The 24,763-nt window shown below is 40.2% G+C and overlaps 2 protein-coding genes across 2 annotated transcripts in view; both read left to right on the top strand.

The window, feature by feature from the left end:
- lrwd1 (leucine-rich repeats and WD repeat domain containing 1) overlaps window positions 1-14,470 on the top strand; it is a 46,722-nt gene extending 32,252 nt beyond the window's left edge. The window contains exons 12-16 of the mRNA XM_048612628.1: window positions 1,368-1,508; window positions 4,073-4,173; window positions 5,119-5,277; window positions 9,937-10,046; window positions 11,037-14,470. Coding sequence (XP_048468585.1) covers window positions 1,368-1,508; window positions 4,073-4,173; window positions 5,119-5,277; window positions 9,937-10,046; window positions 11,037-11,177 — 652 coding nt within the window. The 3' untranslated portion in view covers window positions 11,178-14,470. The remainder of the gene's footprint in view (window positions 1-1,367; window positions 1,509-4,072; window positions 4,174-5,118; window positions 5,278-9,936; window positions 10,047-11,036) is intronic.
- Window positions 14,471-21,191: 6,721 nt separating this feature from the next.
- The window catches only part of bckdk (branched chain ketoacid dehydrogenase kinase), a 36,374-nt gene continuing 32,802 nt past the window's right edge, over window positions 21,192-24,763 (top strand). The window contains exon 1 of the mRNA XM_048612742.1: window positions 21,192-21,759. Coding sequence (XP_048468699.1) covers window positions 21,493-21,759 — 267 coding nt within the window. The 5' untranslated portion in view covers window positions 21,192-21,492. The remainder of the gene's footprint in view (window positions 21,760-24,763) is intronic.

Genomic DNA, 24,763 nt, shown 5'->3' with positions numbered 1-24,763 from the left:
GAATACCGAAAGGGATGCCTGATTGAACCTTTGGCACCTGCTGGCCTTCCCCGTGACTGAAGTCCTCTGTTCGGCAAGTTTCCCCTGCTGACAGCTGCTGGTCAATCCAAGATCTGCAAGCTCCTCACGCAATCAAAAAAGCAGGACCTATAGCTGCTGCCAGACCTGGACCTGAACCTGGATCATTGTGGGACCACAGACTGAAAGTGAGCAAAGGCAAGGAGGCGGGTTGTAGGAAAATTGGAAGGATGGTCATAAGGAAAATGTTAGATTTTAATTACTAGCACCTTGACAATGTCAGGTCCTTCGATTAGAAGCAGAGTCGCTGATAACAAAGTCCCTCATGTGGGAGGCCCTCTGTCAAACCCAATTTAGTTTGCTGGGGGGTCCTCTGAGGATGTGTGAAAGCTGTCGGCTCCCATTTAATCCCCAAGTCACCATTAAATTGTGAGCTCTAGAATAATGGGTGCCAGTTGGCTCATTAATGTCTCCCTGTTACATCTGACATCCCACTTAACCAGGGGATAGTTTGTCACTGCCAAGAGTCTGACATAGGGAATCTCTCACAATTCAGTGGGCCCAGCTGCCATATTTCCCACTGCGACGGACAGCATTAAAGCCAGCTTAATGTTTCGAGTAAAATCCTTAGTTGTCTCTTTTAAAGGTTTTTGAACTAAAATGTTAACTCCATATAAATGTGTTCCTTCATTATGATTTTATTTAAAATTGTACATATGTCATTGATTGGATTATTATATGGTATATTAAACGTAATATCTAGTCTGTGAGTAACATACTTACAAAAGGAATGAAAGCACATATTCTGCAGCTTTGGTAGAAGCTCACAGACTTCTTCCTGATATGGCCCCAGTTTAATGCCTCAAATTGCATATGACACGGGAGTGAAAATTGCGCAGAGAGGGATAAGGGAATTTTTGAGTCGAGGTTGGGAGAGTTATTGAGTATGGAGAATAGGGAAAGCTTTGTTAGGCAGCACTTTAAAACTACTGGTTTTACCCTGAGGAAAGGTGAAGACCCACTTTTTAAAGGCTGCGGTGGTGGCAGCAATTGAGCCACAGAGTGCAAACAATTAAAACATGCTCACCAACAGGAAGAAACCAAACATGTAAATAAGCTTTGCAACTGTCCAAGCTCCATGGTTGCCATTGGTGCTTTGTAGCTTGCAACCCATAAACCTCCCACTGAGGGTCATAACTCCGTTTTGGAGCCCCTGTATTAATGGATTTGCAACTGCGCCATGTTCTAGAGGAGAGTTTTATTTTTAAGGATTTTTTTTTCTTTGGGAACAGAGGGACTTGTAACTGTTCTGACTAATTCCAATGATCGTTTTGTTCTCATTGTAATAGTCGGTTGCTGGTTTTGAAAGTTTGTTCAACCCCTTTGAAGATGAGTGTTGTTCCAACCTGCCCTGATCAATACCTTGTGGCTGCTTGCGAAGGCGGATGCTTTGCCTGGGATATCTCACTAACTAACTATGAGAGCAAAAGGTGAGTAGTTTACTTTGCATATTGATATTTAATGACATTTGTGATAAATATGTACTATCCCTGCTGAAACCTCTGACCCTTACTGAGTGTAATCTCGTGGATAGCAGTGATCCTCTTTATTTAAAAGCCTGCAATACTTCTGCAGTTTCATGTATCTTTGTCTCTGCATCTTCCAGCATGGTTTTCCAACATTGTGTATAACGGGTCTTCACTTACAATGCACACACCCACTACTCACATACCATCCCCACGCCAATGCACCCCACTCCTACATGCATGCACACACACCACACCTACACACACAACCCCACCCTTGTACCTGCAATTTGGAAAGCTCTTCTGAAACCGCTTAGCCTTGGTACATCTGCCTCACCTTCAAGTGCCTCCTGAAAGGCTGTATGTTTCTGTTTGTTCATCTCCTGTAACTATTTAGCCACAGCTTACCTGCTGGGCTCTGATTGCCAATAAATTGCCTTTAAGATAGGCCAAATGTAAATTTAAGTCAATGACTTATCGTTGTGCATTCTTTAAACATAACAGCAATTAATTTGGGAATTCTTATGTTACTATTAAATGAAATTTCATGTTCCTAATTATGCTCCAAATTGAATTCCAAATACCAGTTCAACTATGTTTTGACTGTACAATAAAGTCAGTTTTAAAAACTTACTCTTGGGATTGCCATTGGTTGCTTTTTCTCAGTACTGCAGCACCAATTCTATTGCCACACTGGCTGAGGTCGCCATGGAGGTCCTACCACCTTAACCTTGGCCCTTACCTAATTTGTAGTGACCCTCCTGTTAAACTCCTCACCAGTTGTGTGTCTCTAAGTGGGACTAAGGCCACTTTACTTAATATTAACCTAATACTCTAGCTAATTCTATTCACAAGCTGTCATTTTTTGTTGGACAAAGAGGTAAGTGTTTCTTGCCCAATTTGAAGTTTCCCGAGTAATTGGGGATGCTACAGAGAGGTACCTTGAAGGTGAGGTTGCTGGAGAAGTGCACTCCAGTCTCTTGCTGGCACTTAACCTACCATTAGGCAAAAAGAGGCAACAAATCTTCCTTTAGCTGATGTTGACCGAAACTTGTCTCACCAAAGGAAGTTGCATCAGCACATTTCTGGTGGCATCATAGACATGCAAATGCCTAATTGACCAGGTCTAACAGACATAACTGAGAATGACCATGGAAACTTCTCCTTTCAGAGGCTGTGTTAAGGTTAGGCAAAGCAAAGGATGCCAAGCTGTGGTACCTGTTGTAAAGGCACCTGGAGCATGCAAACCTCTTATATACACAGGAATATTAAGGCCAGGTGTGGCAACTTCACTGCATTCACTTGTGTTGCTGACATATGGGGATAATTCTGTGGAGTAACAGAAGCCTAATCCTTAGACAGATAGCTCGTACAGTTCCATCTAAATTTCAGAAGCCTTTAAAAGGGATCCACATTCTGGCTGCACCCATTATTTGCCATCAGACCTGTCTCTGAAGCTTTTTTCTCATTATCTTGGCCTACTAATTATGAATTCACTGTCTCGTCACTTGGCAAAGGTAAAGCTAGACTTCCATTTTGAGCTTCCAAATGACATTTCCACCTTGCCCAGTAAAAGTTTCCTATAATTGCCCCATTACTTTAAATTTTAGTGGAAACGGATTTTTCGTATAGGGCCAACCATCAACACATCTGAATTTATATCTGGAATTGTGAATAATTGTACAAATAGGCAGAAAGAAAGGTTTTGATTACCCCATCACTAATGATCATATGAAACACAAATATTAGGATTGAGTGGTTAGGATAAAGAGTCTCCTTCCTACCTGCACTTTCTACGTGGATGGAATAGAGAAAGGAATATGGTTTGCACTTGAGATTCAAGCTGATCATAAAACACTAAAATTGGCTCCTTCAGTTTATAATCTTCAGCCAAATGTTCAGTATTTCTTGAAAATTGCTGTTGGTAATGAAATGTTGGTTATGAAAAAGAAAGCATCAAATTGCAATATTTTATGTAAATATTACTTTTAAGTATTCTATTGTTCTTCAAGTGACCCATGTTAGACATTTGCCGACTGAGCGAAGTCTAGCAACTTTTGCAACAACTGCAATTTATCCAAAAGTATGAAAATCAATCAAAAGTTTCATTTGAAATTAAAATTCTCTCCAATTTCTTTTCTTGCAACCACATCAATTCTGTAAAATGAAAACAAGTTGCTGGAAGACGAGAAATAACAGTATCTTGAGACTAATTTTCCTTGTTACTAATTTCATTTTTACTCTATGGTAATATTGAGTGGCTGAATTTGGGATGCAGCAGTGAAGAAATCAAGTCTGCATGTAAATACTACTGAGGCGTCAAGAGTACATTGCACTTGTTTTCACCGATTTTTGTTTTATTAGTTTGTAAGTTTTTATCCTTTTATAAATAGAGGATTGATGCAGTTGACAGGACCAGAAATTGCAGATTATTGATCTGATATTGAAATAAAGTGCATTTTTCATGTGCCACTGAGTGCAGTGCTTCATTATTAAACTAACATATTGCTATCCTCCTGTACTATTAGAAATATTAAGATGGAATTTCTGTTCCCAGTCTACACTAAAGAAGGTGGCAAATCTAATTCTCGTATTGTTGATTCTTTGGCATTCTGCAATGATCTTGTAGGTAAGTATGCTTGGATTTAATGGAAATTGTAGAAATGGTGAAAGCCACTTAAATCTGAGATGAAATGTATTTAAATTAGTCTAATGTAATGAATTTAAATTGGTTTACCAAGTTCACGTTGCATCTGTGACCCAAGTTCATAAGCAATCCAACATTCCAATGGAATCAAAATTTATTCCCTCAATAAGTTGAATTTTTGGGCAGTTTTGTTGGTTGTCCGGCTTCCCGCTTAAGTTTCCGGCACAATGTTGCACTTTCTTATGTACAGTCACGATATGGCAGAATCAACCTAAAACACACTGTTCTACAGTTTAGTTTTTAGAAGCTTACATTTGAAGCCAAATTTACATGAAGAAACAAATGGCTGTTTTTCAAGCCTAAGATGCCAATGATGAAGATGTTGTTATAGGATCCCTACAGTATAGAAGCAGGCCATTCAGCTCATTGAGTCCATACTGACCTTCCAAAGAACATCCCACCCAGACGCATCCCCTAATCCTATCCCTGTAACCCTGCATTTCCCACGGCTAATTCACTTGGCCTGCATATCCCTGGACACTATATGGGCATTTTAGCGCGGCCAATTCACCTGACCGGCACATCTTTTGGACTGTGAGAAAACTGGAGAACCCGGAGGAAACCCACACAGACACAGGGAGAATGTCCAAGTTCCACACACAGTTGCCCGAGGGTGGAATTGAACCTGTGTCCCTGGTGCTGTGAGACATCAGTGCTAACCACGTAACCTGTAATTGAGTAAAAGTCACTAGTGTTTCTCAGATTGAAGCATTCAAGCAAGACTTATCACTATATAACTCATTCTTAAAATATCAATTTAAATTATTTATATTCTGTTTAACTTGTAACTGGTGTTTATGCAGACCAATAGTTAAAACTTTTAGATTACTGAAGCTGCTATACTTAAACTATTTTGTCATTATGCAGCTTCCAAAAGTTTTATGCAAGGCTCTATATACTTGTGGAGCTGGAGTCAAACTTTAAAAAGATGGAACAAACGTCAAACAAAGGTACATGCAGTAATTCTGAGAGAGATGGAATGGTCAAATACAGAAGAAGTTTACATCGCTCTCACTGCTTCTCCAGGTTAGTGCCCGAAATCTCTGGAGTAACAAGGCTTTTTTAAAAAAAATGGATTTTATTAATCAATATTTGTGCTTTTGTTTTTTTTCTCCCAGGGCACTCCAAAAATATCTTATGATGAACAGTGTGCTGTTTTTGAAGGATGTTGAAGTTTTTATTTCAAGGAGGAATTGTGTTTCCCCCAATTATTATACGAGCCTTAATAATATGTAATCGCATTGCAACATATCAAAATGCTTCATAAAATGTCCCCCCCCCCCCCCCTCCCAAAGTACACTGAGCATAATGCAGACAAAATGTTACAGTTATAGATGAGTTAATTAATATTGGGATTTGTTGGTGTTTTAGTTATTCTGTGTTTAATGTTTTACCAAGACTGGTTAGAGACACCCTGAGGATATCTGTTGATGAAATTTCTGTCTCATCACAAATGAACGTTAATCATGACAGTAAAACACTGTTCTTGAATCCATGTGATGTGTTAAGGTCTTCAATAGACTACAAATTTGTAAATAGAATGAGTGATCTTCCAATTCAGTATAGGAATTGGTTACTGATGGATACAAGTTATAATGGAAATTACCAAAAAACTCTGGAAATCTAGTCTTGAGACACCTTTATGATTAATCCTTGACTACAATTGAAATTATTGGGTAGAGGGGGCCCTAGCTTTATATCTCATCTAAAAGATAACACTTCCAATGGTTCAGCATGTCCTTGATATTGTATTGGAGTTTCAGCCTAAATTTTGTCCTCAAACCTTGAAGAGGGTCTTACATTTCTAACCTATTTATTCAAAAATGAAAGTGTTACCACCTAAGCCTCTGCTGACAAAAGGTGGAAATAGGATTGCTGAATCAGCAGGCATACAATCCAGTCAAACCAAGCCAGATCCACTAATAGCATATGAGAATGAGATTTATGTGTTAGGATAACCTCCAAGATGTTTCTATGAGATATGTATGCAGTAATTAGCTTTATGAAACAGTTTGAGTGATTTATAGTCCAATCAAAATATTGGAGACATTTCACTGCTCCCCTTTCAATAGTTCATCATGCAACATTGGTACTGAATTAAACTCTGTGCTCAGATCTCTGGAGTAGGGCTTGAACTCTTGACTCTTTTTGATTTGAAGGTCAGTCTGCTATTACTCCGCCAAAGTTGACTCTTATAGAAAGTGTCAGCAGATTCTGTGCTTCGGCTGAAATAATTGGCTGAGGAGAATTTTCTTTTAAGATGGAATGGAATCATTGGAAAATTATTTTTAAAAATTGGCTGTTGCAGGAAAAAGTCAGGCAAGATCATTCATCGTTTAAAAATAAGTCGGCAATATCTTGTAAGTGATTTCTAAAATGGTTGCATATATTGGGGTGCTTAGAAATCTACCCTTAGATTCCCAAAACCTAGTTACACGGAGATGTTGTGGATTAAGGGATAGGGTACCATATGGGTGCTTGTAACTTCATGTGTCAGTCAGAAAACTGTTAAACAAAAAATAAAGAACTGTAAATGCTAGAAATCTGAAACAAAACAAATTGCTGGAGAAACTCAGCAGGTCTGGCAATGTTTCAGGTCCAGTCTGAAGAAGGATCACTGCACCTGAAATATTGCCTTTGTTTTCTCTCCATGGATGCTTCCAGACCTGCTGAGTTCTCCAGTAATTGTTTTTGTTTCGGAAAGCTGTTAAAGATTAGTGATCCAGTTTGTATTCTGACTTGACCTCCTATTGAATGGAAGTAAAATTATGCAATATGTAAAATAGGCAGGTGAATCCAATCCTAATTCTTTCCCACCAGATGAATTGTCTTAAAATTAGCACTCTGATGACATATCAAGGGTTAATGATGTAGAAAGATTATTTGCTTAATCCACTGCTGCTAAAGGATGACATAATAGAATATATGTAAAGAACATAAAGAAGGAGTGATACTAGATATCGACAACTGGGCGCAAGTGAATCTCTTGAAGAGTATAAGGGTTGTAGGGGCATTCTTAAGAGAGAAATCAGGAGGGAAGAAAGGGGATTTGAGATGGCCTTAGCAGATAAGGTTAAGGATAATCTAAAGAGATTCTACAAGTACATCAAGAGCAAAACAGCAACTAGGGAGAGAATAGGGTCCCTTAAAGATCAACGAGGTTGTCTCTGTGTGGAACCTGATAAGAACCAGACCAGACCACCTCAAAATATTTTAAGAAGGTAGCCTAGACCCTAACTTTTTCTTATTTTAATGGCAAATATAAAGTGCTGTGTTCCAGATGCAATTCGACTCGTCAAACTACTCAACGTTAAGCAAAATACAATTTATTCAAACACTATAGTTAAAATACTACAAAAAACTTAACTCTATTGAAAAATTTAACAGTAATAGATACAGTAACTATTACAAATGAACTGTTCCAATATAATAAAATCCCATAAACATGCTGTGGCGAAAGGAGCAAATTCAGGAAACAGATTTTGCCTCCCATGCAATCCAGCAGCCTAGGAAGAGACCCCCAGCTATTAGCTGTAGTTGAGACCGGGAAAAATTGCTTCAAATTGTTCAAGCCCACAACAGCAACTGCTGAAAGCTAACTAAAAATCCTTGATCTGAGGGCTTGGCCACACCCACTCAGGCTGCTATTGTTGTTCCAACTTTTTAAAAACAACCCAAGGCCTTATAAGTTGTTTAACTGCTCGGCAGCTGTCTCCCCAATCTCTCTCTCTAAAAGAAACCAGGACAAATACACCTCTTGAAGCCACAGCATCATCACAAACCACAGGAGATGGGAGAGATAGTAAACAAATATTTTGTCAGTTTTTACTGTGGAGAGAGAAATCGAGGCTAGGGAACTCGGGGCAAGTAAATATTGATGTTTTGAAAACAGCCCACATTACAGAAGAAGTGCCAGACATTTTAAAAAATATAAAGGCGTATAAATGTCCGGGACATGATCAAGTGTATTCCAGGACACTATGGGAAGTTAGGGAAGAAATTGCGAGACCCCTAGCAGAGAGATTTGTATCATCTATAGCAACTGGTGAGGTTCCGGAGGACTGCAGGGTGTCTAATGTTGTGCCTTTATTTAAGAACGACTGTAAGAAGCAGCCTGGGAACTGTAGGTATGTGAATCTGACATCAGTGATGTGTAAGTTGTTGGAGGGGATTTTAACAGATAGGATCTACATGTATTTTGAAAGGCAAGGACTGATTAGGGATAGTTAGCATGGCTTTGTGCATAGAAAATCGTGTCTGTCAAAATTGAGTATTTTGAGACATAACCAAAAAGATTTGAGGGCAAAGTAGTCGACATTGTCTACCTGGACTTTAGTAAAGCCTTTGACAAGGTTCTGCATGGTAGACTAATTAGTAAAGTTAGATCACATGGGATTCAGGAGGAGCTTGCCAATTGGATATGAAATTGGCTTGATGATTGGTGATGTGGTGGTGGAGGGTCGTTGTTTGGATTGGAAGCCTGTGACCAGTGGTGTTCTACAGGGATCAGTGCTGTGTCCGCTTTCTCATTTTTTATAAATGATTTGGATGAGAAAGTAGGAGGCGTGGGGTTAGTAAGTTTGCAGATGGCACAAAAATTGATGGTATAGTCAACAGTGAAGAAGGTCATCTCAGATTGTTATGGGATCTTGATCAATTGGGCCAGTGGGCTGAGGAGCGGCTGATGGAGTTTAATTTGGATAAGTGCAAGATCTTGCATTTTGGTAAAACAAACAGTTTTCACACAGTTAATGCTAGGGCCCTGGGTAGTGTTGCTGAACAGAGACCAAGGGGTTTAGGTACATTGTTCTTTGAAAGTTTCATTACAGGTAGACAAGGTTGTTTAGAAGGTACTTAGCACACTTACCTTCATTGCTCAGACTATTGAGTATAGGAGTTTGGATGTCATGTTGAGGTTGAACTCGACATTGGGGAGGCTTCGAAAAAGATTGACCAGGATGTTGCTGGGACTGGAGGGTTTGAGTTATAAAAGTAGGCTGGATAGGCTGGGACTTTTTTCACTGGAGCGTAGGAGGTTGTGGGTGACCTTTGAGGTTTATTAAATCGTGAGGGGCATAGATAAGGTGAATAGTAAAGGTCTTTCCCTAGGGTGGGGAAGTTCAAATCTAGGGGACATTTTTTTAAGGTGAGAGGAGAAAGATTTAAAAGGGATCTGAGGGGCAACCTTTTCACACAGAGGGTCGTTCATATGTGAAATGAACTGCCAAACGAAGTGGTAGATGCAACATTCAAAAGACATTTGGATAGGTACATCAATAGGAAAGGTTTAGAGGGATATGGGCCAAACACAGGCAAGTGGGACTAGTTAGTTTGGGAAACTTGGTTGGCATGGACAAGTTGGACCAAAGGGTCTGTTTCCGTGCCATATGAGTATGACTCTATGAACGTTGTATCTTTTGTGTTCTATAGTAGCATCTATGCTATGGTAATAGACGTAGCTTGTTGTGATGCACTTTTATTTATTGTAATCTTATGGTCTCCGTGTAGGAGCACTGTTCTTTTAATTTTATTTTCATTGCCTAATTTTACATGCTATTGATGCTATATGAAATACGTAGTACAAATATTAAACCTGAATGGTTAAAGAATAAACATATGGTGTAATACATATGTACAGAAGAAGGAGCATTGCAGTAATGAAACAGTGTGTGGTTCTTTACACAGTTGAAAACTATGTCCTGTGTGGCGATGAGAAAGGAGACATTTGGATGTACGAGCTCGAGGGGGTCACCAATGAAGAAATGACTTCCGGCAAGAAGACTCCACCAACACAGGTAGATCATAAGATACAGGAGCAGTATTTGGCCATTCGGTCCATCAAGTCTAATCCGCCATTTGATCATGGCTGATATGTTTCTCAATCCCATTCTCCTGCCTTTTCCCTGTAACCCTTGATCCCTTTACTAATCAAGAATCTATCAACCTCTGTCTTAAATACATTCAATGACTTAGCCTCCACAGCCCTCTGTGTCAATGAGTTCCACAGATTAACTACCCTCTGGCTGGAGAAATTCCTCCTCGTCTCAGTTCTAAAGGGTTGTCCCTTCACTCTGAGCTGTACCCTCAGATCCTAGCCCCTCTCTTACTAGTAGAAACATCATCTCCACATCCCCTCTAACAAGGCTTCTCAGTATTCTGCAAGTTTCAATTATATCTCCCCTTTCTTTCTAAACTATATCGAGTACAGACTCAGAGTCCTCAACTGCTCCTCATATGATAAGCTCTTCATCCCTGGGATTATTCACGCAAACTCCTCTGGAATCCCTCCAACTCCAGGACATGCTTCCTTTGATACAGGACCCAAAACTGCTCACGGTATTCCAAATGCTGTTAGACCAAAGCCAAATACTGCCTCGGCAGTGCATCTCTGCTCTTATATTTTAACCTTTTTTGAAATGAATGCTAACATTCGCTTGACTTCCTAATTACCAACAGAATCTGCATGTTAACCTTTTAAGAGAGTTCTGAACTAGGATTCCCAAGTCCTTTTGTTCTTCAGATTTCTGACGTCTTTCCCTGTTTAGAAAATAGTCTACTCCTCTTTTCTTACTACCAAAGTGCATAACTGCTGCAACTTTAATGGCAAAATTAACTTCTTTGTAATTATTTTTTTTAAAGGTAATTGATTTTAAACAGTTTTAAATGATTTGTCTGTTCATTTATACTTATCTGCCACATGCAATGGAACTTTACTTGATTCTCTTTGCTCCTAATTGGTATTTTGTTCATTTGCTCACTTGCTTTACATTCCTGTTCATTTGCAGATTCTCAAGTGGCCAGCCATAAAAGCACAAGGGGAAATAATTGAAGGAACATTGATAAATAATGTAAGCACGGACCCAGAATTTAATTACCTTGTAGCAGTGACCGACAAAAACATCGTTGTTATTTGGAAAAGAACATAAAGTTTTCAGCAAGGAAGCAGAACAACTAAATGTCCAGAATCAAAATTTGCAGCTATCTTGACTTCAAGTGGAACTGAACGATGCTGTAATAGCACTCTAGTTTTGTATTCAAAATAATGGTGTTTTATGTAAGAATTATGAATTTCTTCTGAGTAAGAAATGTGCGTACTGAAGAAGATGGACAAGATCGAGGAGTCATTGAGCCAATGTAATAAATACTAGTCAAATACTTGCAGTGCTGCTTATGGTTAAGTTAAAGGCTAGACTGAATAATTGCAAATTGAATTGTATGCAAGTCAACACATCATGACCACATATTTGTACTTTTGTAGACATGTATACAGTAGTTTATAAAACCTAAAGTCAGAACACAATATTTAATGTCATATAATGCACAAAACATAATTTTCAGCAGAAGGGGTATTTCTAGGACGGGAGAGAAAAGCTAATTCAGAAAAATTGTGAAGAAGGTGATGCTGATGGGGAAATTGCTGAAGTTGATGGGACCAGTCTGGCTACCTTTTTAAACTTCTTGAAAAACATTGAGGAAAGATTGAACTGATGCCTTTTCCTTTTCTTGTTTCCTGATAGCACAGCAGACACTCTCAACTCTATGGACCTTGGTATTTTGATATTCTTGGGTATTTTTCTTCAAATTACTCATTCCTACTTTAAAGAGTCTGAAACCATCTGCCAATTGTTTGGATGTGAATCACTTAGTGTCAGGAATCTCTGCTTCCTCTTCTTCATCTACGATCATCTGGTGTTTCAGTTCCATCAGGTTTTCATTACTTATTCACCTCTTATGAGTGGGATTCAAGCAACTCCTGAATATTATCAACAACGATATCAAACTCCAGGTGATTGCCAAGTTCGACCACTTTGTTTGCCACTGCCTCAATAGTTTCTTCAAAACCTTAGAAGCCATTAATAATGAGGGCAAAGTTTTTTCCTGATACCATTCGTATCGATTTGCCTTACGTTCATCCCATGCCTTTGAAATGTTCTTTAATACTTGGTAGATGTAAGACTTCTAAAATTTGTTTTGTTTTTTAACCTCCTTTGTCTATTGCTGTAATGGCTTGTGAAAATGTCCTACGGTGGTAGTAGGCTTCAAAGGACACAATGACACTCTGATCCATAGGTTTAAGTATGGAGGTTGTCTTGGGTAGCAAGTACACAAACTTAATGTTGGAATGAAAATCATCCAGATATGCAGGATGTCAAGGAGCATTATTTAGGATTAGTAAAGTCTTGAAGGGCAGTTTCTTACAGGCACAGTACAAATCTACCTTAGGTACAAAATAATGCCAGAACTGGACCTCAAAAGGCTCAATGCCACCCAAGCCTTTTTATTGGACTTCCATATGATTGGAAATGATGTCCTCCAGGTTCCCTCGAAACCCCTAGGATTTTCAGCATAGTGCATAAGCACTATGTACCTTCGCATCTTCCAAAACAGCTCCGTCTCATCAATGTTGAAACCTGTTCAGCACTGTAACTGTGCCCCCTCTAATTATTTCAGCCAGCATATCAGGAAATTTGCCGACCGCATTATGATCAGCACCAGCAGCTTTCCCTTGTAATTTAATGTTGTGCAAATTTGCCTTCCTTTTAAATCTGTTTAACCAACCTTGCCTAGTGATGAAATTGCTTTCTCTTGAATGACCTTTAGGTTAACCAGCATACAACAATGATGCTGATCCTCAAGCCAAACAATTAACAGTTTTTTCATTTCTACAATTAATCTACTCCTTTGTTTAGTAATTACTATTGTACTGAGCCCTTCACATGTTCCAGAATGTACGCTTTATCTTTTAAAATAGTTCCAACTGTTGAATGGCTAAGGCCTAATTCTTTTCCAATGTTCATCAGCATCTTTGCCTTTTTCAGATCACTTGAGTATTGTCTACTTTTGCCTCCCATGTGATGGTTTTACATTTCTTTGCACTATCAGCACTGGTATCATGTGCATTGGAACTGTATGATAACTACAGTACTGTAACATAGCAACACTTTGAAGACTTGTATGAAGTAGTGTAAATCTCCAGAGATGCATTGTTTCTCCATTCTTCCATTGGGAAGTATAAATGAATGTTCAGATTGTTGGATCCTTAAAATAAGTAGTATCTTATGGGATCGTATTCGTAAGTTAGATGTTTATAAATTGGAGTCGGCAAGTGTATTACTGCTAGTATGTTACATGTGGCTTATCATGTTTCTTTAAGGCCTACAGCATGTTATTTATATTCTAGCTGCTCCTCAAGTTAATTCAGAATCAGACGCTGACTTGAAATTTTTATACTCCATCATAGCCTCCCTTCCTAACACTGAATTTTTAAAACCAATCTAAAGCTACTTCTTGTTGCTGAAAAAATTTTGTCTGTGTTAGAAATTGTTGGCTTTCATTGTTTCTTTTAAATGTACTTTTTAACCACATATATTTGCATGTATGACATGAAATGTGATGGATGCAACTTGTGGCACAGTGGTAGTGTCCCTACCCGTGGACCGAGAGACCAGGTTCAAGTGTCACCTGTTCCAGAGATGTGTAATAACAACCCGGAACAGGTTGATTTAGAAAAATAGGTTAAATTTTTAAGTTTTAAAAATTAAATGTGGAAAACTAGTCATTGGAATTTAAAATTACAAGTGCATTCACAGTCTACATTTCCTTCACTAAACAACACAAAGTTTGATCTGAGGCTTTACTTAACAGATGTGGTTCAAAAGAGACTGTACATGACCTTCTAAAGTAATATAGACCTGACCACCATGAGCAGTCATGCAAGATTGCAATTCAGTAGCCAAAAAAAAACTGGTATGTGAAAGAATACAGATACTGTTCCTCTGAAATTGATTTGAACTTTTGTAGCTTGGTGTTTACTACATTATAATGTAGTTATAGTGAAACAAAATAGTCAATATTGGAATGTTCTGAGGATGGGTCACTGGACCCAAAACGTTAACTCTGATTTTGTTTTTCTTCCACAGATGCTGCCAGACCTGCTGAGCTTTTCCAGCAACTTCTGTTTTTGTTCCTGATTTACAGCCTCCGTAGTTTTTTCGGTTTTTATTTGGAATGACCACAATCTGTTAGCTATGTAATGAATAAATCATCAGTGTTAATCATGGATATGTGCTAGTTACTTCAATTTTATTTTGTTTCTTCAAGGTTTTACTCTCTAAACAATGCTATATGTAGATTGGTTCATTTAGGAGAACTGTAAACCTTACTCCTGCTCCCACCCTGATGTGACTGTTTTAATAAATACCTGCTTATGTCTTCCTTACATTTTTTTTGTCAATGCCTAGATATTACCTTCAATTCCCTTGATTTTCTCAGCTTTGATAAGGTTTCTTATGGAAGATTGGTAAAGGCATTTTTTTTTTTTTTTTTTTTGAAGGTCCAAGTAATCCATTATATCATAACATAAAAGGAGTAAAAGAGAAAATAGATCTCGGATGCAAGTTGCAAATGAGTGACAGAAAATGACTTCCTAGCAGTCAGGCAGCATCTATAGAGAAAGAAAGTTACACAGAAGATGAAGGAGCAGAAGGAGGTCATTCAACCCACTTGGTCTCCACCATTCAATGAGATCATCGCTGATCTAATAATTATTGTTGGTGCTGATCTAATAATCTTCAACTCCACTTGCCTGCCTTTTCCCATAATGCTTGATTCCCTTGCTGATTAAAAGTCTGTCTATCTCAGCCTTGAATATACTACGTAGCCCTCCTATGGCCAGAAACGATTTGAAAATTGATGTCAGAGATACTGCAATCTCCTCCGTTGCCTCCCACAGCAACTTTGGATACATCTCATCTAGGCCTGGGGGTTTATCCACATTCAAGCTGACTAAAACCACTAATACCTGTTCTGTCTCCATATAATTTGTTTAAGTATATCTCAGTCCCCCTCTCTGATTTCTATATGTACATAGTCCTTCTCTATAGTGAATACAAATGCAGAATTCTCATTTAAGATCTCAGTTGTCTTCTGGCTGTACACGCATTGCCACTTTGTTCCTAATGTGCTGCTCTTTCCCTGGTTATTCTCCTGTTTCTAATATACTTATAAAACTCCTTTGGATTTTCCTTTAATGTTTTCCGCCTTTTTCATGTCCCTTCTTCAATCTCCTAATTTATTATGTTGCCGCCCCCCCCCCACTTTCTATACTCCTCTTGGGCATTTGCTGTTTTGAGAGCTCAACTTCTGACATGGGGGGCACAGTGGCTCAAACCAGGGACCCAGATTCTATTCCACCCTCGAGTGACTCTCTGTGTGGGTTTCCTTTGGGTGCTCCAGTTTCCTCCCACAGTCCAAAGCTGTGCAGGCTAGGTGGATTGGCCGTGATAAATTGCCTGTAGTGTTCAGGGATGTGTAGATTAGGTGGGTTATAGGGGGATGGGTCTGGGTGGGATGCTGTGAGGGTTGGTGTGGACTTGTTGGGCCAAAGGGCCTGTTTAAACACTGTAGGGATTCTGTGATTCATATAGATCCCACATAGTCACTCAAATCTATGATTCATAAGTTTTTTTTTCTCTCCCTTTATCCAATCTTGTATGCCCCTTGACATCCAGGGTTCTGTGAACTTGTTGGTCCCGCCCTTCACCTTTGAGAGGTTGGCCCTTCACTCTTGCTGGAGAAAAGACTTTGTGTATTTACCCTATCCATGCTCCTCATGATCTTATAAACCTCCTATAAGGTCACCCCTCAGCTTTCAACCCTCCAGGGAAAATAGTTGCAGTCTGTTCAGCTTCTCCCTATAGCTCAAACCCTTCAACCCTAGCAACATCCTTGTAAATCTTTTCTGAACCCTTTCAAGTTTCACAACATCCTTCCTCTATTCCAAAAGTGGCCTAACCAATGTCCTATACACCTTTTTAGTTCTACGCATATGGCCCCATCTGAGGAGCCATTTAAGATAATCATTACTTCTTACTGCAGTAATTGACTCTTTGACTTATACTGCATCACTTTTGCACCCCCTCCTGCCTTGCCTGAAGATTCTCCAGGACATCAAGCTGTCCTGTTTCCCACCTCCCCACCCCACTCCCCCCTTGTCTCCACAACAGCAATGATGTCATATCTCTATGTGTCAATCAGTACTCTTAACTCATCTACCTTACACACAAGATTCCTTGCATTAAAATAAATATCATCTGACCTTACTTCACACTAGTAAACCTCTCCACAGGGATGTTGGTCCTATTCTAGTTCAGCAGTAACCTGTCAGATTTATACAGATTCCACCTTCCCCAGAAATGGACCCAGTGATCCAGGAATCTTAACACCTTCCTCCTGCATCAACTCTTTAGCCACACATTCATCTGGTTCTGTCTGCCTATTCCTATACTCACTAGCACGTCGCACTAGGAGGAATCCAGAGATTACAACCTCTGAGGTTCTGCTTTTTAATCTGCTCCCTAGCTCCTCAAATTCTTGTTGCAGGACCTTATTCCTCTTTCAACCTATGTTGCTTGTCCCATCGTGAGCCCCAATCTCTGACATTTTGCCCTCCCCTTCTAGAAGCCCTACAGCCATTCAGTGACATCTTTGGCTGTTGCCCTAGGAAAGCAACACACTAGTTCTAAGGAAGGGTCACTGGACCTGAAATATTAACTCTGATCTTTTCTTCACAGATGCTGCCAGACCTGCTGAGCTTTTCCAGAAACTTCTGTTTTTGAAAGCAACACACCATCCTGGAGTCACGTATGCAGCTGCAGAAACACCTGACTGTATGCCTCACTATTGAGTCTCCTATTGCCATTGTTCACCTTCTTTCTGCTTTCCAGTTGGGCAGCTGGGCTTTGGCTGCACTTCCTGGAGGAACTCTCACTATCGTCATTTACCAGCAAAGAAAACTGTTCTTGAGTGAGCTTTTCTGACTACCAATCTTCCTACTTGCAAACCAGCTTCTTAAAACCTCAACTATGGCAATGGGCACCGTTCAACATTTATCCACTTACTATAGCTAAGGTACTCTTAGACTTCCACTGCAAAGAATTGACAAGTATTTATTCTTAGAGTTTCCTTGTGTTTGATCACTCAAACCTGCGGGTTTTCTGTGAATTCAGTGACTCTTGGGCCCAGGTTCCAGCTCGGACATGTTGAGGCCAGGTCCTATGCAACCCCAAGCCCGTGGCAGGTTCTGGCTCGGCTGCGGCAGTCGCATAGGCTGCAGCATGGGTAGTGGAGGAGCCCAAAGCCAGGACGTTGGTGACTGATTACCAGCGGCAGTGTCGGAAGGAGTGTTGGATGGGGAACAGGGGTATGAGATCAGGCCCACGGATCCAGCTCAGTCGTGGCCTTTTCCAACAGTGACGGTGGAGGTGGGCCCGTAACTGAGAGCCTGACTGATGTCAAGCAGCATCTGGAGGACTAGCAGAGGAGGTACAAGAAGAGGAGACAGAGACAAACTCTATTGCAGTAAATTCTTGCATTATATTCAGTGTTTCGAGACGGTGCTGGAGAGTGATGACACTTTACGTTTAACACACGGAAAACACTTCTCACTGAATTTTTATATACGTGATAATAAATCTAAATCCTGAGCAATGGAATGAACCTTAGTTGGATTGTTTCTCAGTTTGAGAATGACACTTCACAACTTTTTAACAACTCCACAATATTTCTATCCATCCTTCAATAGCAAAAATAACTTCTGGCTACCTTGGAATAGCCCTGTGTGCTCTCAAAATTCCTCTAACATACTTTCTCTAAACATTGGTGGAATAGCGACTATTAAACCCCACAAGATACACTCTTGATCTACACAGTTTATTTCATATGTGTGAAATACTCCAGCAATGTCTTATCATCATACTCAAGACCAGCTATTCATGATATAATTGAGCACTTTACTAAGCATTACATCTTTGAGTTTCTTCTCTAATTTCTCTGGTAGATACTGACATGTCAATTACATGTATAAAGTAATTCACAGGTAACTCAGTGGCTAGAAATTAATTAGTCCTCACTGAAAATCTCTAAAGGACATTGACATTTGCATGATCTGCTGACATGATATTTAGTTTTGCATGAATGGCTAAATTTATCATTTGGTTCTCATTAATCAAAGATCATTTTGTGCTCTCTTAGCACTTTCTCAATGTCAGACATACTCCTACTGATGGCTACAGTAATTAACTCATCCTAGTTGAACTGTAGTTTTTTATGCTAACTTCTTCCCATCAGAGAAACTTTGTTCCCTCTTGCAAATTCTAATAGCAATTAATAGGATCTAACATCATAGGAGTACTGCTTCAGAAATAACTAGTGAGCTTCATAACAGATTTGCATAAGGACATGTAACACAGGAATTATTGTTCTCTTCTGAAATAACAGTCGTGACTGCTCAATGGTGAAAGTAAGTTGTGATTCTCTGACTTTCATTTCTATTGTGGACACAGGCATTATATCTCTAACACGATTACTCTCATCCTTTTTGCTGTTTTTTCCTTGCAACTCTGACTGAATAAAACTCTTAATCTTCCTGCTTGATAACATTCAGTTTTGTTTCCAGATTGATATTTTCTAATCAATTTGTTCAGAGATGTTACTACTCACCTTTAGAACAGGTGGGTCTTGAACTTGGCCCTCCTGGTTCAGAGGTAGGGACACTACCATGGTGCCACTAAAGCCCTTGACTGTTTCTATATTAACCATGTGCACATTTAGGATTCCCTGACTCCTGAATTAGCTTTAGATTGACCATAACCTGGTGTTTATTTGCAACCTGGAACTTTCTCAGGATATGAAGCATTAATTACTGCTTTCACTACTTCTGCATACTGTGTGAAAATGAATGACTTTTCACAGAAAGAACATGTTGACTAGAGAAGGGGCATTTAGATGGGGCATTGAGAATGGTGATGTAAATTTCTGACTTGGAGTTTGGCTGGCATGTCTTGAATCTCATGGAAATCTAATAGACTTCCTTTGTCAGCTCAGAAAAATAATGATCCATTTGCAACAATTTCTTTCTGACATTTCCATGGCTATGGCCTCATTGCAGGCCTCCTTCCACATCAGGTCACTGCCTTTACTCAGACACATGACCTGGATTTTAGTTCTTTAGGTCTCTTATGGATGTGTCTCCAAGGGCAGTTTCCAGGTTTGCACCATTCTCAGTGACAAGAGAGTTTCTCCAATTCAAAAATGTACATTGCAATAGTCTCACTTCACAACTGATTCCTTTCACAGAACATGACCGTTGGTAGAATCTGACCCTGGAGCATGGTATAATAGAATTTCAATAATTTCAGAATAGTCCATAGTACCGGGGGGGAGGAGGTGGTGGTCTCACGGTAACAATGTTGACATATCACCTCAAAAGGACTTGGCTTCATCTTGCTGAGTAAAAGTTTTATTTTATCCTCAGCCCCTATTTTATTGACTTTCAGCCAAAAGTGTAACGCCTCATTCATAACTTCACCACTTCCATTGTCAGGGTTGAATTCATCCGGTTGTCCCCAAAGATACTTTCAGTGCTATCTGTTCAATCATGTTCTGTGCTAACTCATTGTGCACCTGAACACAATGTGCACATTCAGCAACCTTTCAAACTACTTAAACTTCCTCAAAGTCACATTTATAAGTTCCAAAAGGTATATCACAATGTTCTTTGGTTCTTAATTTCTCAGATGAAATGTAAAATTAATTCCATCCCATCCTCACTGCTACCTTTCTGTTGTATATTGTATTCAGTAAGATTAACTTCTCTTTCTTAGGTAGTCGTTTAGGATTGAGGATGATAAGTTTCCACGCTGATTCCATGAGTTCTGAAATGGCTGATACATACAATGTACTATCTGCAGACTCTGTCTCATGGAACGAAGGTGATGCTTTGACGGGTTGGATATTTTGGTGGTTTGCGTGTTCCTTCTGACACTTCACATCCCTGCTGAAGTTTCTTATTCTGTTTGGTGCCACCTGGAGTGAGCCTTCTCCATTTAGGTTGAATAATAAGCCAGGGTGTCCCATCAGTTGGCTGAGATGTTAGGGTTTACTGTGAGGACATTCCTAAAGTGTTTTCACTGTCTTCCTGGGAGACTCCTGCTTCGACTGAGTTCTGAGTAGAGCAGTTGCTTTGTCATAGGAACGAACGTTTCACCCAGCAGAGTTGAATTAGCGCTTTCACGGTGTGTGAATGGGCTTGGGAGAGGACACTGCTGTAGTACTGCCTTTCTTACGACTGAATTGGAAGATCGTGTGAATAAACCGCTGCTGCCATTTGCTGCGGGTCTCCAAAGTGCTGCCCTACAAAGCTTGAATCTGTCTTGAGCATGAGATCCTGACCCTTAAATAATCTTTTCCCCAGCGTTGAGAGGGGGCTGCTAAGATTTGGAAATGGCCTCATTTTTCAGGATCTCGTTGTTGATTCAGTTAGACTAACATAATCTGAGCTGCAGGCAGTCAAAATTGAACACCTCCCCAACAAAGAGGGCAGCAGAGAAGGCAATATGACCTTACAAGACACTACCCTAATTTTCACCATGAACTGATGAGAATTGATTATTGATCCGTACAGTTGCTTCGGTACAGAAGTTGAGGACGCGATTGTTTTTACATAACCGAACTTTGAATTTGAGCTGTTGTGACGCAGTGATGTTATAATCACACATGACCTCTGTTTACAGCTTGGTGCCGAGTCTGGTCAGTTCAGAGCTGGGCAATAACAACAAAAAAAGACAATATTGGAAACAATCAGCAGCTCTGGCATCATCTGAGCAGAGAGAAATAAGAGCCAAAGTTAACGTTTCGGCTTTCATCGGAAAGACAGCGTTTACTAAACCAGGGTGAAATGTGCCCTTAAATATTTATGATTGAAAGTGCAAGGAAAAAACCCAAGCTGTTATACACGGGAAAGGGTGTTTTTATTTTCTGTTAATTGTAACCTCAGAAAAGCAGCATGGTGACGTCTGGTGTATCCAACGCCTGGGAGGACAGTCCCTTTCTTCCAATTGGTGTTGCTATTATTAATATTTAAATGACAGGCTTCAAGAGGCCAATGAGTGAGATTTGGGGGAAGGGGTTGGTGCTGTCTCTCTCTCTGCGTGTGGTTAGTGGAGTTACCTTCATGTGAGCGAGGGAACTACTTTGCTGCCTGCGGCTCTGAGCCTGCAGCATGGACATGGACTGCGGGCCCTGCTGCGAGGCTGGAGCCAGCGGGCAAACCGGTCTGGACACCAGAGACACCTGAATTGGCTGTTCATGGACTAAAACCAACACCAGCCTACAGGAGGAGGAGAGGGGCTGGTGCAGCCAGCGGGCTAAAAGGGGAGGAAGAAAAGCCAAAAGGTGGAAACGATGGCCACCCTACCAGGAAGTCGAGTGGTCGCGCTGACCTTGTTGTGCGGCAAGACTGGAAGTGCCACACTGTATCCAGCGCAACAGTATCCAGTGCGACTGTATCCAGCGCGGGCTTCCCCGTTGAACCCCGCGAGCGGCGGCTGTAGCCTGAAGAGATGCAGATCCACCTCCTCCTTATCCGGTTACTCCGAACTGGCCAGGGAAAGATCGAAAACGGTCACCTCCTTCTACAACCAATCTGCCATCGATGCGGCAGCCGAAAAGGTCAAAATCCTATTTCCTTTATTTGTGTTTTTTCTCTTTTGTTTTTAACCCCCCAACCACCCCCTTCCCTCCCGCTCCGTCATCAGATGAGGCCGGCGTGAGAATTGCCTGTGTAATGACAGAATAACATTCTACACACCACACACAGCAAAACAATAGAATTCCTAAAGACTGCACTAATTTCAAACACATTTGAACACGGGGAGCAATTGTTTAGGTTGGTGTGAAGACCTGTGTTGGGGGGGGACCACAAATAATCACTTTGTTCCGGGAACTTGAGTTGGAAGTTGTTGCTTGACCTTCTGATGAATGCTGTTGTGACTGAAAGACTATCTCCCTTCCCCCATCCTGTTTACCACATAATGCCTTGATATATTTGCTCAGAATATTTTCCAAATATGATGATCGAATAGCCCGGAATCGGCCTAATCCGCGCCTTCCTGCATGTAATTGACTATTCTCAATTCTATGTTCAGAAAAAATGTTTTTTTTTAAAAAAAACTGATATTTTAACTAATTGCTCGGAAGAACTGGCGCCCCTCCTCTTGGAGGATCTGCGAATGCTGTTTATTTCAAAGTCCAGCCACAGGATTTGTCTTTCAGATAGATCCGCCTTGCTTGTGAAATCTGCCTGACGAGCGAGACCCTTTTACCCCTAGATACCCCACCAGTATGTGGACAAGTTTTTGTTTGGAAAAAGACATCTTGTTTTCTGAAGCAATATGAGAACCAATATTTGAAAATGTTAATTAATGTTCCCCAACCAATTAAGTTCGATAAGGAACAGGGAAACTGGTAACTTTCCCCAATTATTTTTACCTGCCTTTTTTGAGTGGGGTGGGTGGAATTTTCTCTGCACCTTACACCTACACTGGTCAAAATCCTCTGGCCACTGAAAGTGGGGACCGCGTGAGGACAACTAGAGAACTTCCAGGCTATTTTCTCCTCTCTCATCTGAACATAAGTTTTTTTTTGTTTAGAAGAACAAAGGCCATTAGTCCCACATTTTTACATATATGGGACTAATGGCCTCTGTGTAGAGAGAGAGGTGTATAGATATATAATAAATAGCTGACAATAATACAATTGGAATCAAGGGCACAGTGAAGAACTGAACATCAATTTTAAAAAAAAATTATTTGACTTTTTTCTTGCACAAAACCTCCACAAACCAGAATGTTACCATCGGTTACTTGTACAAGCCTCATTTCTCGGAATAGCTTTTTGTTATTTATCAGTGCTGGCCAAGAGAAATCTGGCTCCATTTCAGTCATGTGCTCCTATTTTAGTGAAGAAAGCTTCACAAGCACTTTCGCAATACATATGGTCGTGTGAGAATTTCAGAAACATCTAGCTCAGCAATCAGAGGCAAAACATTCATACAGTCTTCTCTTTATCTTTCTATCTTACAAAGAATCAAGTCAGGCAGATGATAGACTCAAAACTCTGCATGTTGGATCATATGCCCAGTGATGGTATCTATACTCACTTACTTGCTAATTAACCCCATCTAGAAATTGACTACATGTAGCTAATGTATTGAAGAATGCTGCTGTAATAGTTTAATCTTCATTGTCATAGTCTAGTGTAATGTAGTGCCAGATTGAAAGCACTTTGTACTACTGGAGAGGCTGGAATTAGAGTTGAGAAGTTGAATGCTTGAAGTAATCTTGCGAGACCAATATATTTAGCCAAGCGGTGCCATCACTTTTTTTTTGCCTTTAGTAGTGGTGTCACATAAACTAGCAGTTCAGAATTGATGTGCCCTGTCCAATGTACTGACAAGTAGACATTTGACAATATATAGATTTTTATATAATACAAAGACCACAGTTTTTAAACAAAGCACCTTAATATCAGTATGGGTGATCCATGTTGCAATAACACATCCCATCAAATTCCAAATTCACTACTTGCTTATTTAGGATGCTGAAGTGACTAGTCCACCCTGACAAAGGTGTGGTTCTCTCATTGCCAGTTCTCCACATGTAGTATGGTACAGAGCTGGTCATCAATAGAGCTGACCCCAGTTGGCTTCCCTGTCAACTGGCAACCAATAAGAATTTGCCAGGCTGTGCTTCCACAAGGAAGTGCACAAAGTATTTTCCATTGTGACCCGTCTTACACCTTTTCAAAAATCAACGTGACCCCAGAGGCTAACAAAAACAAACCAGCAAGAAGTAATAACAAGGTGTAGAGCTGGATGAACACAGCAGGCCAAGCAGCATCAGAGGAGCAGGAAGGCTGACGTTTCAGGCCTAGACCCTTCTTCTAATGTTTAATTATATATCAAATGAAGTTTGCATATTGTAGATCAACATACAGTAAGCATGGATTCTCATCTATATGTATGTTTTTTAAAGTAGTTTACTTGGTGCTTGTGCGGGACACAGTTGTGAAGGTGATGGAAGTTGTGATTGCATTGGTTGTTCTGAAGGGTTGCCACAGCGAGTAACAGCATTAATAACGTTCTGTCAAATCTGTGAGTACTCCAGTGACTGTTATGATCTGGTGAAATATCCACACCTGCCTTCACCCCTTCTTTATTTATTGAGTTTTGTTAGCATTCAAGGATGGGGATTCTGGTAATTAACTTCATCCCTTTTGGAGCCCAGGAGATTAATGTGTAAATCCCACTTATGTTTCTAAAACATCTGCTGTGCAGATAGCAAGTTCCCTCATCAAATGGGTTTTTAATTACTGAAATCCTAGGTCTGAGCCATGGTCCAAGTGGATGCAGCAAACACAGGGAGCACAACATTGGGTGATCACTGGTAGGCGTCAGGTCTTTCTCTCCACCTCTGCGCTGCACTCAGTGTGAGCACTGATTCTGCTGGCAAGATCATGGAGTTTCATTATCTGTGACAGAGGAAGCACAAATGGAGGTTTGGATGACCCCTTCAAAGAGTGCAACATACTCTGGATTAGGAACAAAAACAAAATTGCTGGAAAAGCTCAGCAGGTCTGGCAGCATCTGTGAAGGAGAAAACAGAGTTAACGTTTC

This window comes from Rhincodon typus, chromosome 26 (genome assembly GCF_021869965.1).
Source record: "Rhincodon typus isolate 14 chromosome 26, sRhiTyp1.1, whole genome shotgun sequence".
NCBI classification, from domain to species: Eukaryota; Metazoa; Chordata; class Chondrichthyes; order Orectolobiformes; family Rhincodontidae; genus Rhincodon; species Rhincodon typus.
Note: the sequence above shows the minus strand (reverse complement) of the source record. Positions and strands in the feature narration are given on the sequence as shown.